General features: G+C 40.0%; 1 protein-coding gene across 1 annotated transcript; it reads right to left on the bottom strand.

The window, feature by feature from the left end:
• Positions 1-1,556: 1,556 nt before the first annotated feature.
• LOC117694680 (G-protein coupled receptor 83-like) lies at positions 1,557-9,814 on the bottom strand. The gene is made up of 5 exons (XM_034485655.2): positions 8,892-9,814; positions 8,138-8,263; positions 6,959-7,092; positions 5,894-6,579; positions 1,557-5,283 (listed from the first exon to the last, which is right to left on the bottom strand). The coding sequence occupies exons 1-4, from the start codon at positions 9,348-9,350 to the stop codon at positions 5,931-5,933; spliced, it is 1,368 nt and encodes a 455-aa protein (XP_034341546.1). The 5' UTR covers positions 9,351-9,814; the 3' UTR covers positions 1,557-5,283; positions 5,894-5,930.
• Between the last annotated feature and the right edge of the window lie 6,493 nt (positions 9,815-16,307).

Genomic DNA, 16,307 nt, shown 5'->3' with positions numbered 1-16,307 from the left:
TAAGTAAATTAATGAGGAAAACTAAGAAGTGTTTTTCAGATGACCATCTCTAAGGGCCAGTGTGATAATTTTCAGAGACACCTTAAGCAAAATATATTTATAACAGTGGTTTTCCAACTTCCTAGTTCTGCAACTTTTTCTTTCATAAAATACTTCACGTTGTGGTGACCCCTCACCACCAACCATAAAATTATTTTTGTTGCTCCTTCCTAACTGTAATTTCTAGACTGTTAGAAATCTTTTTATTGGATGTTTTATATATTTATATTTCAAATCTTATCCCCTTTCTATGTTTCCCCTCCAGAACCCCATATCCCATCCAACTCCCCCTGCTTCTATTAGGGTGTTCCACCACCCACCCACTCCGAACTAACCACCCTTGCATTCCCCTACACTGGAACATCGAGCCTTCACAGGACCGAGGACCTCTCTTCCCATTGATGCCAGACAATGCCATCCTCTGCTACATATGCAGCTGGAGCCATGGGTCTCTCTATGTTACCCTTTGGTTGGAGGTTTAGTCCCTGGGTGCTCTGGAGGAGGTGAGGTCTGGTTGGTTGATATTGTTGTTCTTCCTATGGGGTTACAAAATCACTTCAGCTCCTTCAGTCCTTTCTCTAACTCCTCCATTGGGGTCCCCATGTTCAGTCCAATGGTTGGCTATAAGCATCGGCCTCTGTATCTGACAGAGCCTCTCAGGAGACAGCTATAACAGGCTCCTGTCAGCAACCACTTCTTGGCATCCAAAATAGTGTCTGGGTTTAATGTCTTTATATGGGATAGATCCCCAGATGGGGCAGTTTCTGGATGGCCTTTCCTTCAGTCTCTGCACCACACTTTGTCTCCATATTTCCTTTAGACAGGAGCCATTCTGGGTTAAAAATTTGTAGATGAGTGGGTAGCCCCATTCCCCAACAGGGGGCCTTGCTTAACCTCTGGATATGGTTCTCCTTCCCCTTTGTTGGGCATTTCAGCTAATCTCAATCCCCATTGGGTCCTGGGAGCCTCTTGCTTTCTTGGCATCTGGGACTTCCTGGTGGCTACCCCCAGTACCCCATCTCCCATTGTGATAGGCAAGATATCTTCTAAGTGACTCACAGGTTGAGAACAGCTGACTTAGAGGAATAATGAACTTTTCAAGTTCTGGATCTGGCTTTAACAAGTGAGGCATCTTCCCTGTTTGGGATATTCTAGCCTTAACATATCCACTTTTGGACTCTTTCCCTCTACTCATTCCTACCTACTAACATGCCAGCTATACTTTTCTGGTTCCAAAACCAGAATTTCAAGTCTTTTTTGTACATTTTCCCCAAGGAAAAATTGTCTCCTTTGCTCACCTTGAAACTTTTCCATAAAAGGGAAAAGGGATTTGCTTTTATGTTATATCTTCACCCCATCCATTTATACTTTAATGCCCACATGTTAGTTATGCAGATAGAAAAGTTTAAATGCTGATTTTATCAAATGAGCCACTGTGAATCACAAATTCCACCAACCAGACTGCCACCCCCCATTTTTGCCCCCTTCCTATTAGATATACAAGCAGAGATCAGGAGTGCTTTGAACAAATAGTTTTATTAGTATATGTTTATCTAAATATATATGTTTCTAATCTACTACTATTTCCATACCCCTGACACCACAATACCCCTTTCCCTTTGGCCCCTCCTCTCTTCAGTAGAGAATACATAGCTAAACATTAAATTAGAGTAGAGAGAAATAACATTAGTAGATAATACTTAAAGCAACAGCAACAAGTAGATAAGTAACAAGCACATTAGTAGGAATAATGTTCATTCTCCTGTTGTAGCATGGTAAGTCTTCTTTCATTCTTCTTGTCAAGATGTAATTCATCAACATCACTTCAGAGAGCCTTATTTCCTCTGTCATTTGAGTAGTATTTGACAGGGTTACAGTCTTTGTCCCAAAAGGTATCAGTTCCACACAGTCCATATCACTGCTAGGTTTGAATCAGCAGCAAGTATATGATATGCCTATGTACAGGTGTTTAGGATAATTTCCATCCATTCACAGAGCTGTGAGAAAAGCTGAAAAGCTAATGCCATTAAGGTATCACCATATCCAGTTCCATTTCATGGGGGAGGGGGACAATTCAAGCAAGTGATGAGTGAAATTTCACTAACTACCATATAGACTCTAAGTTTAAAGACCTTATTTTTTTCTATTTTTTATAGTTAAATATTTTTATTCCAGGATATTTTTACACAGACTCTCCTCTGCACTAAGTTGCAGATACAAAAGCACTGACAGCCTCTTGTCTAAAATTACAAATACAATATTCACCTTCCCAACTCTTAATACAGGCTTTCCACCATTGACTGGAAAATTCTATAAATCAAAGGCCATGAGGCACAGTATCTATTAGGTACCTTCTAAGATCTTTCTATAAAAATAAACTGGCAAACTTTATTTGCAAGAGGTCTCATCACAAAAGAACAGGGAATTCATTCCAGATGCTACATTTCAACTAATCCAATTAACATAAATTCATTTACATAAATCTGAGCACAGACACTTTTACTTGGGCCTGCATATATTATGTCAGGAAAATCTCAGGAGGCTAATCTCCACTGTTTTCTCCATGTGCTCCTTGAGCAGCCAGATAAGGCTTACTCTGAAATGCAAGTTCATATTTGAAGCTGAAATTTTATATAATCACCCCAGGAGTCCTTAGTTTTTCAGTATGGGGTAAAATCATGAAAATTAACACTTGCTGATAAATATCATAAGATCTTACTTTGAGAATTATAATACAAAGTCATAGTCACACACAACATATTACTATCACTGTTATAAGGGAAGTAAGTTTGAAATATACACATAAAAGTCTGTGAACAATGAGTATCAGACTAAACAACTTCATTTTTACTCTCATATTGTTCAAACCTGGTGTACTTCCTTTCTTTCCCTATGTGAGACAGATAACAATATATGTCCATTAGTGAAACTTTGCTTCAGAGTCTAGAGATGCTGACAGTCTTCAGAAACAACAAAGTTGTGACATATTATGTATACTACTATGTTATATATCATGAATATATGTTGGTGTTGTACTTGGATGTTTATGTTCGTGTATATAGATGCATTTCTAGAATTATGTGTGACAATGTGGAAAGATACCTTAACCTATAAGATATACCACAATTTACAGTGAAAGATTCTATCAGCTTAAAAGACATGAGAAAGAATGTATATGTCACATATACAGTGACCAAAACATGATTACCATTATCCAGGATACCTATGTCAATAGAGAAATTCCCCCACTCCAAATTGTCCCATTAAAGTTGAATATCAGACAGGCTACATGTAGGTCTTAGTCTCACCAAAGCATTTTCCCAAATATCCTAACTGGTGCCAAGATACAGTTTCTTGGTATTTAAAACATGCAATAAATGTATTTGAATTTGTAAAAGGGGAGAATCTAGCAATTTCTCTGTTCTGTCACTTCTGGTATACTCTCTTTGTTCAAATAACCTGACACTGCCAGTAAGGTTTACCCTATAAACTGTTGTCTCCAGAAGTGAAAACAAATTTTGCAGTAATATTTACACAACAGTTTTGCTGGGCCTTCCAGGTGGCTAATAACTGTTGTTCAGAAAAGGGTTGGCTAGGGTGAGTGGTGCAGTCTATGTAAAAGGACACACATGGGGTTTACAACCTTGTGACCATAGTTCTTTAGCACTGTGCCCGAACCCACAGAGCTAAATGGCTGCACATGGGTTAGAGCCTAGGATCTAGAGCTCATTAACACCATGTTCCAACCAAATGAGCCCTTCAGCCAGAAACTTCTTACAATGGTAGCACCCTCAGACTTGGCTGGGTACTGAATTCAGATTACTTGCTGCTGGAAATTTTCTAAACAAAGGCCCACATGAAGTTGAAACTATTCATATGCCCAATTTCTCAAACATCCATACATCACCAAAACTGTTGTATAAAATTCTGAGTCTGTAACATTCCCAGCCAAGTCAGAGGCAAACTTTGAAGCTGGATTATCTGTCAAGCATGGAACATTCCAGATCCCAAGCCTTTACTGGGGAAGAAAGAAGTTTGATTCTTTATATAGAATAGGGATGGGGTGGGGAAGTGCTTTCTTAGGGAGTATAGAACATTAGGTTAAAGTATTACAATGATAGCCCTTTACCCAAATTTCTCCTGTCCAGACAGGAGAAGAAGGCTATCAGAGCTACCTACAATGCTTCTACAAAACTTGGGGTACTCCAATAAATCAACTTTGCCTTCTCCATGTGGGGAGGCAGAACTATAAGCAGGCAGCCCATTATCCTGGGAAATATCTATTCTTCCAAATGGTGAGTGAAAAGGAAATACATATATCTATCCTTAAGATAGTCAGAAGTATTTACATAGCATGTTGAAAAAATACACAAGCAGAGCTCACTACTCACAAAGACTACTAATTCCCAAATCAGCTGAAGCCAAAAGGAGATCACAGGTAGGTTGGCAGTTTACAATGGTAATAAATAGAAGATTCAGTCACGTTTACAGCCTAGAGCTACTCCAAATATGTATTCATATATTTTAGTAATAGGAGTTCATTGTTTTGTAATTGAGTTATTAATAATATGACAGGATTAAATTTAAAGGATAAAAAGGACACATAAAAGAGACAATGGAAAAATTATTTAAACTTGAATTAGGTCTTTCCCCCAATTTGTCCTTTATCAAAAAAGGAGTTCAACGCTATAGCAAGTGTGGTAATTTACTATAAACACCTGAAGTGCTGAAGCCCTCCCAAACCACCACATATTTGTACTAAATGAAAACAGAGTAGCTGGAAGCTAACTCTCATTCCCTCATTTCCTGACCCTAGACACTTGTCCATACCTTACCAACCAGGAGATGTCTCAGTAGAGACTGGATAACTTGTCATTGTTACGATTTTTTAAACAAGAAGAAAGATTATAATGAAAAAAAATGGAAATAGAGAAGGAAGTGAAAAGGGAGACGGATGAGTAAAAGGTAGAACAGGAGCAAGGAAGAGGAAATGGACAAAGGCTAGAAAGGGGGTGAGACCAGGGGGAGGCCAAGGATAATGAGGAAGAGACAAAGAAGAAGAGAGGAAATTGAGGAGGACCACAAGTTCAGTTCTCATCCTGGTATCATCTTGACACATACAACCATGGATGCTGTCCCAAGAACCTTAAAACACTATCTCCAGAATAATGGCAGTGACAGGATGAGGTATCATTTCTTCTTCTTCCTCCTCCTCTCTTCTGCTGAGTTGAAAGTGTCCATAAGCTAAAGAGATGGGGATAATTAAAACAATGGTAAGCTTAAGCATCTTACATACTTTTTTTTTCAGAAAAAGAAAGACAAAAGTAAAGAGTACACAAAAGAAAGTATGAAACTAAATGTAGAGTCAGAAACACAGAGGAGGTTTGGGATTTTAAAGTGTGAACTTGCCCTCTTTGATTTTTCTTGCACTCAGAGAGAAGCTATCACTAAATTGTTGTTCAGCAACTTGGGGAAATAATCTTGGGGTGATAATGATTATAGGGGGGTGAATCATTTCACTGCGTTATCAATTCCTGGGCATCTGTAACATTTCCCATCCTCATTACTACAAGAGAAAAAGATACAACTAAAGACTTGCACTTACTTTGAGTTTCCAGAACGTTCAATGAAACTTCAGAAATCATACCTTAGTCTCCTAAGATTTCCACAGGAACATAATAATGAAATTAGGTCCTTATATATCTAAATAAAATGTAAATACAAGTATCTAGGAGCTTACCTTGTAAGTGCAAGTTCTTAGTTCACATCCCCTCACCCCTTCAATACTATTCCCTTCCTTCTATGTAATCACGTGAGAAATGAGTGAATTCTAGTTATTTTAATCCTATCATACCTTAGATATTTTGATAGTCAATCGCAGTCTGGGCAGCTTAAACTCTAGGCACTGCATGGAGAAAGGAGATTTCCACTGCTGGGGAGGGAGGGGGACTGGGCAGCTCATCAAAATCTTTGAATCGTGGGAATTTGGGCACTCCTGGATTGGAATCCACACTGGCAGGGGTATGGGTATGAGATCCAGAGCTCAGTCGGCGATGTTCTCCCCTTAGGCGGCTGATTTTATCTAGAAGCATCTTCTGGATTTCCATGATGACTTTCTGAACTTCAATACGGAAACTATCACTAAGCCAGCAATAAATGTAGGGGTTGTAGCAGGAACTACTAATTGCTAGCCAGTGGAGGAAAAAATAGAGACCATTGTGGCTTGAGATGGATTCACTGGACAGGAGCACCAGGTAGACATTGAGAGGGAGCCAGCTGATTGTGTACAGAAGTACCACTGTCATCAGCATCTTTAGGGTCTGCTTCTTCTTCCCACGCTGGCAGATGTAAGTGTGGATATTGATGTCATCAACAGCATCATGGATCCACAGCTTTTTGGCCACATGACCATAGACAGCCACCAGCACCAGCAAAGGCAAAATGAAAAACAGCAGAAAGGTGCCCAGGTCAAGGTATTTCCATGTGGATTTAGAAGTGTATGGAAAACTTGGGAGGCAGGCAGATTCCTCTGTTGTGTTGCTAGGTTATGAGAGAGAAAAACCAAAACCAATGACTTAGTCTTTTCCTTAAGGATCACAAAAACTGTATGGCAATTAGATCTTAAAGGTGAGATATGTTTACTGTTTGTGTTGTGTGTATATTGAGCATAAAACCAGAAGGACTGAGATTCAACTGATCCTATAGGAAAACCATAGCCCCAAAGATGGAAATTGTAACCCACTTTCATAATGGTTTTAAGGAAATAATGACAAATTACAGTTTAGAGAAATTTATTTTTCTAAATATGTTTTGAAATATGTTTATTTTAGCCCCCTATTTTTCTAAGTCATTCCTTGTGACTTCCAAGGCCTCGGGTTGCTAGAATAACAGCAACCATCTCACTCCATGTTCCTCTTACCCAATTTCCACTTGGTAAAGCTTCTGGTAAACGGCATGTGGCAAAGCAGCACAAGTGCTCACAATCCAGATGATGATGATGCAAACATTGCCTTGCATGGGAGTAATCCGGGCCTTCAAAGGATATAACATCACCTAAAAAGAAAAGGATCCCACCTAACTAAACAATTCAAATTAAATCATACATCCATAAACTGCTATTCTGATAAAAAGGGTACAAAGACTTGGTATGTGGCTAATAGTGTGCTTTGTAGAGTTGTTTACTGGACATATATGTGGCATTTTTGCTTCATGAAAATATAGCACTGCTACATTTGAAGAATTCAGAAATTCAAGTGGACTGACTTCAAACCTCCGGTTTCTCTGCAGTTCTATGGAGAAAGGAGACAAATGTCCACTAGAGTGACTTAATTTTCTTTACCTTCTAATGGATGGGAAAGTACCCCCACATACTCCTTCATCTACTCTTCTACCTAGCTTGCTCCATAGCCTTTCTCATCTCCCACCCCCTCCCATCTCAGTTGTCTTCATAGCCACACTTTCCTTCCTCTTTCCTTTCCTCTATGTTTGTTCCCTTATGTGTCGTTTTTTTTTGTATGCTTATCTGGATCTAACTACATACCCTTCAATTCTTTGGTCTTTCCAGACCACTCATTTTCTATCTAGTTTCTGAATTATTAACTATGTAATACCTCCTGCTTCTCACCACTTGTCTCCCTTTTAATTGATTTTAACTGCTCCTAGCTCCTTATATCTCAACTCTCTTCACCCCCCTACTCAATTCCTCTGTCCTTCCTCACAAACTTCACCCCTACCATATGAAGCCCTCAGTCAGACCTAAAAACTACATCCACATTCACTTATCCCTGCCCTCTTCCTTCCTTTAGCCAGTCCTGCAATGCAGCAAACAGGAAATGTTTTCCAAAGAAGAACATGTATCATGTGTTTATTGGCACATTTCTGTTCCCATAGCATCAGAGAAAAGATGGTAGTATTTTTATTACATTTGATTTGATGACGTTCTATATTTCACCATTTTTCAATCTCCCCAAATTACAGAAAAACATTTACATATATAGACCTAGGAACTTGGGAAAGTTTGTAGATTATTTGTAACCTTGCTTCTCTCCATACACCTAAGAGAAGGCTCTATCTTTTCCAAGATCTAGGAAGCACATACCCGATGTCGATCCAGGGAAATAGCTGCCATGCTCATCACAGTTACATAGGCACATGAGTACTGGGCAAAGCGACTGAGATGACATGTCATCTTTCCAAACACCAGGGAATTACACAGATAGCGCACCTGTAGGAGAAAAGGTTTGGTGAGGCACAGGAATTCAGCCCTGTACCCATCCCTCTCAAAAGCCCCAAAATACAAATACAGGTCTCCTTGCTTCACCAAACTGCTGGTATCATTCTGTCAGTATACAAAGAAATACTTATACACTCCAGTGCTCATGGTCATCACATTTTCCTCCACACAACATCCTGGCTTGAAGACATGGAAAGACACTAAATTGAAAAACCTGTTAACTAACTTCAAGTTCATATACAGAATTTGAAAGGTGGAAAAACAGAGTTAATCTTTATGACAAAACTTGGATTCAGCCATTATCCCAAAGCTCACTAGCAACAGGTCCCATTGCCTCCCTTGGCAGCCCAATATTCTTTCCCTCTCTGCCATGGCAAGAGATTAATTCAACGACGCAACAACTATCCTGCCAATCTTTCTAACACATTTCCAAGCTCTTTTCAGTATTTCTCAGCTTCTGCCATATTTCCTATGAAAATGTTCTCCAAACCAAACCAAACTAACCCTTTCTAACCCTCTCCCTCCCTCTGACCACACAAAACTCACTGTTTCAAGTACAAAGTTTAACTTAGGCTCTTGCCCTGTTTCCCAGGCTACCCTCCTCAGTACCCCAGCTTACCATAGTGAAGGGAGAGCTGAGAAGAGCAAGCATCATGTTGGTCACAGAAATGTTGACAACGAAGAGGCCGGTGGCAGTGTGTACCCTCTTATACTTCATAATTATGTGGTTTAAGACCCAGTTGCCTATGATGGCAGCAAAGACCACTATGGTATACCCTACCACTAACCAGAATTGCACCTGCTCATTCTCAGATACAATTTCCAATTCTAGGGGACCTGATGTGTCAGCCAGGTCCCCCGTGTTTGACATGTGGTCTGCCAACTTATCCATCTTGGACAGCATGCCATTACGGCCAGCATTGGATGCAGCCTGAAGCATCTGGGAGGTGGTAGAGGTGATCAAGTCATCAAAACCACTAGGTACACTCAGAGCCTCTGGGGTCAGCTCATCCCCATAGCCCATGGTGCCAGGGCTCTGGAAAGCCTCTGGGGGCACATCTGTGGTTGGAGCATCCATCCCAGTGCCTTTAGTGGACCCTGAGGACCTTAAGCTACTCACTCAGGAGGCTCTCAAAAAAGAGGGCAAGTTAAGGCCGTGGAGAGCCAAACAAGCAATCTATTCAGTGCCCTGGAGCTCTGAGCTGAGGTGTCTGGATCAGGGAGAGGGAAGAAATACCAGGAACCAGCTAAAAAGACTGGCCCTGTTCAGGGTGGGCAAGTGCGCAGAGCTGAGCAGCTGAGCGCAGGGCAGGCTGTCTGAAAACGCTCTTCCTGGAGAGTGCCCACAGCACCTGCTCCAAACTGGAGATGGCGTCAGGCTTCGCTCAAGCACAGATCTTCCTCCATGCTGCCAGTGATTGTTCCGACCAAATTTCTGTTGCCTTCAGTCAGTCATCAGTCTGTAAGTCTTTCTGTCCAAGGCTGGCTGGCGCTGTGGGCAGGGCGGAGTCAGGCACTGCCACTCCTGCTCCAAACCCGTGCAGAGCAGGCTTTCTGCAGCTGCCCTTTATAGAAAGTCCAGGGGCCCGCGCTGGAGCCAATGGGGAGCCTCGACTCAACCCCCGCCCTGTCCTTCTGGGCTGGGGAGTCTGAGAGGCTGGCAAAGTCTTTGTCACTCCTGTCTCAAGCCCCTCCTTTCGCTGCTCTCCTTTGGCTCTCCTTTTTCTAATCCTGCAGTTGGAAGCCTGGGGTAACTGTTTATGGGTTCTTCTTTTAACATCGCCCTGCGTATAATTTGAATTCAGCATCTCCTCTTTCCCTTGCTTTCTGTTTCTTTTCTGCATCATCGCCCTAGGCACCGGCTAGCTGTGACACAGGTACTGAATGGAGGCTGTGGAGACTGCAGTCGCATCTGGACCAGAAAGCCAGTCAGCTGCCTGGGAAGAGTGGTCGATATGAAAGACCTGCACAGATGTGAGGGTTTCACAGAGAGAACAAGGCAGGGTGCAGCTGGAGAAACAGGAGGGAAGTTTAGCTGATGAGAAGCAAGAAAGGGTCACCTGGGAGTGAGCTCAACAGTATGTTCTGCTTTTTTTCTGGCCTCAGAACTGCATGCCACCGACCAGGGAACTCTGCTTCTGGCCTCTGGAAACAGGACATTCATTTGACACCCAGGAAGTAACACTTTTGGAAACTAGACTGTGTCAGATTAGTCAACTGTCTAAAGGGTGAGTCCCTCGGGAAGATTTAGGATTTGGGAAGCTCTGCATATCAATGCTGCTAAAATCTAAAGCAGTAGGGAAAGGGAAATGTATCTCAATCATTGAGGGTTGAAGTGAAAACACTCTAGGACTGGTGGTCCCAGACAAGTCTTTCCCTTGGAAATTTTTAGCTACATTTCCATTTCACAGGTGTTAGAGTCACAACCAAAACAACTAACCTGCGGACCTAGAAAGATAAAGGAGACCCATAGTGTGTCATTTACTTAGCTGCCATAGAGAAACAGGGATATATAGGTTATAGAAGGTCAGAGGCAAAATGATTAAAGCACCAGAACTAAAAATGAGAAAGGGCATTCAGAGACCTCGGCTATGCAGCAAGCACTCTGTTTAAGAAATCCTGGTGTTTGTTACAGCCAGGCTCGTGACTTTCTAGCCACCCTTTACTGCCCAGAAGCTACACTGTTATTCTGCAGGAAGTAAAAAGAAAAACACCTGATTTCAAGGATGTCAATAATTACTGATTAAGGCATAAGCAAGAATCAATTTAGTGCCAAAACTATCATCATCATTGTCCAGTCATCAAAGCTCACAAAGGAGCAATGACGCAGACAAGCAAACTCCTGGGTATTTGAACTGAACTAAGAAAGTAAGAAAGAATTGAGGCAGATCTGAGGGTATTGTAATATTTCTGGGATGCTGTGTCTGATGTGGGGGCATGCTGGCGATGGCTAATACTGAATAGCTGATCAGAGAAAAGCAAATTATGTTTTGTTTGGTGACTCACAGAGATGAGACACGTACATAAGCACATTTGAAGGAATTAGTAAATCTTAATTCTATCTCATAGACCCATCCTGGGGAAGGCACTAAGTCAGGGTCTTTAGACTGAGGTCTTTGCAGCAGCTTCTATTTAGAAGTTTGTCAAAATACAGCAGCCTGCTGCTAATCTGGCTTTCATGGCCCTGAAGGGCTTGGGGTGTTGTGAAGATGATGGGTTAAAGATGAGATTTTATAATTTAATGGAAATGCAAAGGCGAAAATGTCAGGGTTCTGATATGGAGGTTGAGACATGCAAAGGCAGGATCAGGATTGCTGATCTACCAGCTCCTCCCTCCATCTCTCTAGCTCTCCCTCTCTATCCGTATTATTAGTATATTATATATAATGTAGTGTATATTATTATTTTATATATAATTAATTTTTTGAGAACTTTATATTGTATTTTGATCCTATTCGTCCCTTCCCCTACCTCCTTCCAAGTCATACCCACCCAACTTCGAGTCCTTGTTTGTTATTTAATCCTAGTTGTCATGCTGGTTTGGTCTCTCTGAGCCAGAGTTTGTGTAGCTGTCAAAAAGGTATTGGAAACACTCACCTCTCATACTAATGTAAGATCCATACAGCACTGCTAGTAGTGAATTCTTAAAAGAGAAAAATTATGTGCGTTATATCACACTAAGATTTTCACACATTTGAAAATTTGGAATACATGTTTATTACCGAATATTTTAGTTTTTAAGTAGTGAGGTTCATTAAGAAAATGTCATACGTGTGTGTAAATCATTTTTATCTATTATTGTGTATTATTCACAGTTACTCTCTATCCACACTTAAATCCTTCCTTTCCCACCTAGTGCCCTTTTTGCTTTTATCACTTTTTCCTCTAAATTATAATCATGAAAGAAAATTTAAGACATTTGTCTCTTTTGTTTAGTTGGATTTTTAAAGCAGCATCTTACTGTGCCAGCAAGGCTGACCTTAAACTTCTGATCCTTTTGCCTAAGCCTCCAGAGTTCCAGGATTACAAGTATATATCACCAAATCTGGCACAATACTTGTCTTTGTGAATACCACTTATTTCTTTTTGATATCTCCGATGTCTCTCTTTTCTCTATTTTATGTCCTGGTGGACATGTGGTATTTTCTTGGTCCTCAGGTGTTCAATATCCATCAACTATTTGAAACCTTGCAAGGATTGTTGCATGAGTCAGTACCCAGAAAGAATGCCAGGGCCAGTCTATGTTCCCAGTCTATCAATGGAAGAAAAAGTTGGGGATTAAAAGGAAAGTTCACCATAGTATCATCTATTTCTAAGAAGCTGAACATTGCACTAAAGGGAAGAACCCAACTCAGGAAATACCTAATTGAGGCAGGCATAAGATGTGCAGACAATTGGTGCAACGGGAACAAATTGTACAAGATGAAGGCCTAGGAAGCTTTGCAGAAAAACTAGCATTGATCTGTCGTTTGAATAACACAAAGGACAGAGAGGGCCAGAAAAAAATGGAGATATTAAACTTCAGCCCTCAAAGTAGATGTAATACAAAGTGAGAAAATGCTTCTGGTTTGTTCCAAGGGACAAAGATAAATGTTTTAAATAGAAAGATTAATATTTGTTGTTCCTATGTATTTATCTATTATTGCAATGTTTTTCTAGTATCTTCATGGAGATAGTGTAGTTGCAAGTTGCAAAAAAATCATTATTTACATGGTTGAAGGAAGGGTCTTTTATACAGTAAGAGCCAGGATAAGTAATTTTTTCATGCACTACTTCCAAGATATCTGTACATCTTGCGATAAGCATTGTTCTTCCTCTGCTTTGCATTCTTTCTAATTTTTCCTATAGAATTAGACTTTTATGTTGGAAATGATTTCTGTAATTTTCAGATGCGTTCTCCAGGCCTTCACACTGAGCCATAGTATCCAAATCAAATGTTTCTACACAATTTTGATTGGCTCTATCTATAGAAAACACAAGCCAAATTCATGTCATTTGGAGTCTGAAAAACACATTTCAATGCTTAAACACACAGATAATCTTCATCTCTGGCAAAACAGCTCTAAGTACAATGGTTTGCCTCTGCATGTGCTCTGTCTCAGTGTAGACAACTCACACCTGAGTTTCACAATGATCATTCTCTCTTGTGTAAAAATATCACAACTTCTGTCTTTTGAGTCTTAAATATGAACAAAAGTGATTAATCAAACAAAATCACACAGCTGGAATAACCTTTTACTAAACCACTTGGTGTTGATACCTACCTTGTTTCCCCAGCCCACATTGAAAACCCTCAATTCTCTCATGAATGTTTTATGCTCCACTTCCAGCTTGAATACTGACAAGGAAAAGAAAATGTCGCACCTGCTTTGGTCTGCTTCAACACTCAAGCAATCTTAAGTAGCATTCTCCTTCCAAACTCAAAGTTCACTGAGCCAGGAAGAACTAATGAATTAGCCATTGGTCCTGACACCTAGTTGATCTTTCCATGAGCAAAGGGGCAAATTCTGATGCAAAGGATTTCTTGGCTCCCCTTTCCCCCTTGTTGAGTTTTATTTATCACCTGCCTTGATCTAATTTTGTGCTTCAATTCCCTCTCTATTTGTGCTATCCTGTTTAAAAAGTTAAATTCTGTTGAGCCTGATGTCTTTACCTAATTTCTGACTCGTATCCACCATGGACAGGATAACTGGTGATAGTCCATCTTCTCCTAATTTCCAACACAATTCCCCCAAACTGATTTTGCTTTGAATTAGCTAGCCCTTCTCCCACTGGGAGATTGTAAAAACTAGTAAAATGCCAAAATCCCCCTTTAGATGCTGTTCTAGACTTACAAGCCTGTGTAATCATGGTTAGAAACTCCTATGGGGGGGGGGTAGTACCCTTTGCTGCTTGACCTGCTCTCATATAGAAATTCAGAACCAGATCTTAATTTTATCCCTGTATTTCCTCCTTTCTGCTGGATTTCCTCCTTTTGGCTGTTCTCAGAAACAATCCTTGATGATTCATACTAAATTTCCAAGTACAAAGGCTGTCTTTGCAACAAAAATCTATTATCACCAGTTTGATAATCAAAAACAGTATCCAAATATCTTCTGTCCAGAGAATCACAGAAGGCTAAATGAAGTTTTGGCTATGGGCATAGACTTAGTAGATTAAACAAGCCAGAAAAACCATCTCTGGAGTAAGAATAACAGAATCATCAACAGAAAGAGGTGAAGAGTCAAAGGAAAAGGTTAGGTGGTATCATTTCAAATGAGGACAGAGATTATCCTATTAGCAACTGTTGAGGAAGATAGACCCAATGAGGCAAACAAAAGTAAATTCCTGAGTTAAGGATTCCCATAATTATTAGTTATATCCCAATGCCCAGGAAAGGGCATTTTCAAGAAGTCATCCAGACTCAGCTTTCACTTGCCCCAGTAAAAAGAAAAAGCATTCTATATCTATTTGTACTATTGCAAACTTGAGATGGGTTAGTTCTGCACTGAGCCGAGATCTATTTTTCAGAGAACTTCTATGCTCATACAATATACTTCAGACGTTTCAAAGCCCTCTTCATATTTCTGTGGAGTCCAATCTGTTCATAGCTATGAGGTAGACAGAACCTTGTAACTTCAAGAGAGAAACCAAAAAGATAAAAGGAAAGAAAAAAACAAAATCTGATGCCTGAGACAGAAAACAATGAAGTGGACAGAAACGAGAGAGGCAGCACCAAATGCAATCTGGAAAAGACATAGCTTTTCTTGGGCTTTCTTTGCAGAGATTATTTTATTTCACTGACAACAGAAAAAAAAACAAGGCAAGAAAGGGGAAAAAGGAAGGGCAAAGAGATCTGAGCTCATAAAAGGTGTGGAAACAGGACAGGCAGATTTCCTTCAGGCTCTTTATTCTCATACATAGCTCTAGCTGTAAGCACAATGCCAGGAAACACCAGGAGAAGGTTTCTGACTAGAATGTTCTGTCCAGTTGCTACCATCTCAAATTTAAGGTTTTTTAAACTTATTCCCAAATACCTATACAGGCTTTAGCTAGTCAGTGAATCTCTGGGGGGGGGGGGTGCACGGGCGCATATGTGTATGTCTAAGAGAGCAAAGTTTTAAGAGAGCCTTGGAAAAACCCTTAATACATGTGCATTAATAAGAATCCCACTGTGATCTAAGTCTCCCTCATTCAAGTATCTATAACTAGGTGGCTGAAACTCCAGCCGTTTTCTTGTACTATTCTTTTTCCCCTTCAATTCTTTATCTCCAGCAAACTAGAAATTGGAAATTTTTCACTGAGGTTATTGCATTTGTACTCACATAGCATTTAAATCTCAAGATTAAAAAACAGTGGATCACATAAAGAACAAAGAGATTTAAGACAATCTTCTCACATACAAGGACACTAAAGCCCATAGAAGGAAAGGATAATGTCACAGAAGATGAGTCATCACTAGAACCTAAGTTGGCTAAGTGCTGTCTGCTCCAACACTTTTCTCTGACTTCAACCTCATTGGCTCTGTTTCATTGTTTCATATTACTTCTTCCTGCCTGAAAAAAAAAAATGATGGTTTGTTTCCCATGCAGGAAACTATTAGTAAATATGTGTTAAATAAAATCTTGAGTGCTAGCTTTTAATTGCCTCAGTAATTTCAGAACTTCAAAGCTTGGAAGTTTCTGAGAGCCATCCGATGAATCCTCATATATTTTTTTGGTTCAGAGAATGGAGCCTCATGAACTTTTGTCTTTTTATAATTGGGAGTTGTGAACAGTGACTTCTGAATCCTGTTTTGTCTCTAACCTGCAGTGCAATCAAAATTAACCTTTCTCGGCTTCACTTTCCCTAACTGTATGATATGGAAATGGATTAAATCTTCTAAGAACACCTCTAGCTCAAATATCTTATGATGTTAATCAGCATATATCATTAAATCAATAATAGAGTTTAATATTTTAAACCTGCAGATATGCCGCATGTTGTAATTTTTTCTGTACCTATGACAAATACTATGAACAAAAGAAATTTAAAGAAGGAGAGGGTTTATTAGAGT

The sequence above is a fragment of the Arvicanthis niloticus genome, chromosome X (assembly GCF_011762505.2).
Source record: "Arvicanthis niloticus isolate mArvNil1 chromosome X, mArvNil1.pat.X, whole genome shotgun sequence".
NCBI classification, from domain to species: Eukaryota; Metazoa; Chordata; class Mammalia; order Rodentia; family Muridae; genus Arvicanthis; species Arvicanthis niloticus.
Note: the sequence above shows the minus strand (reverse complement) of the source record. Positions and strands in the feature narration are given on the sequence as shown.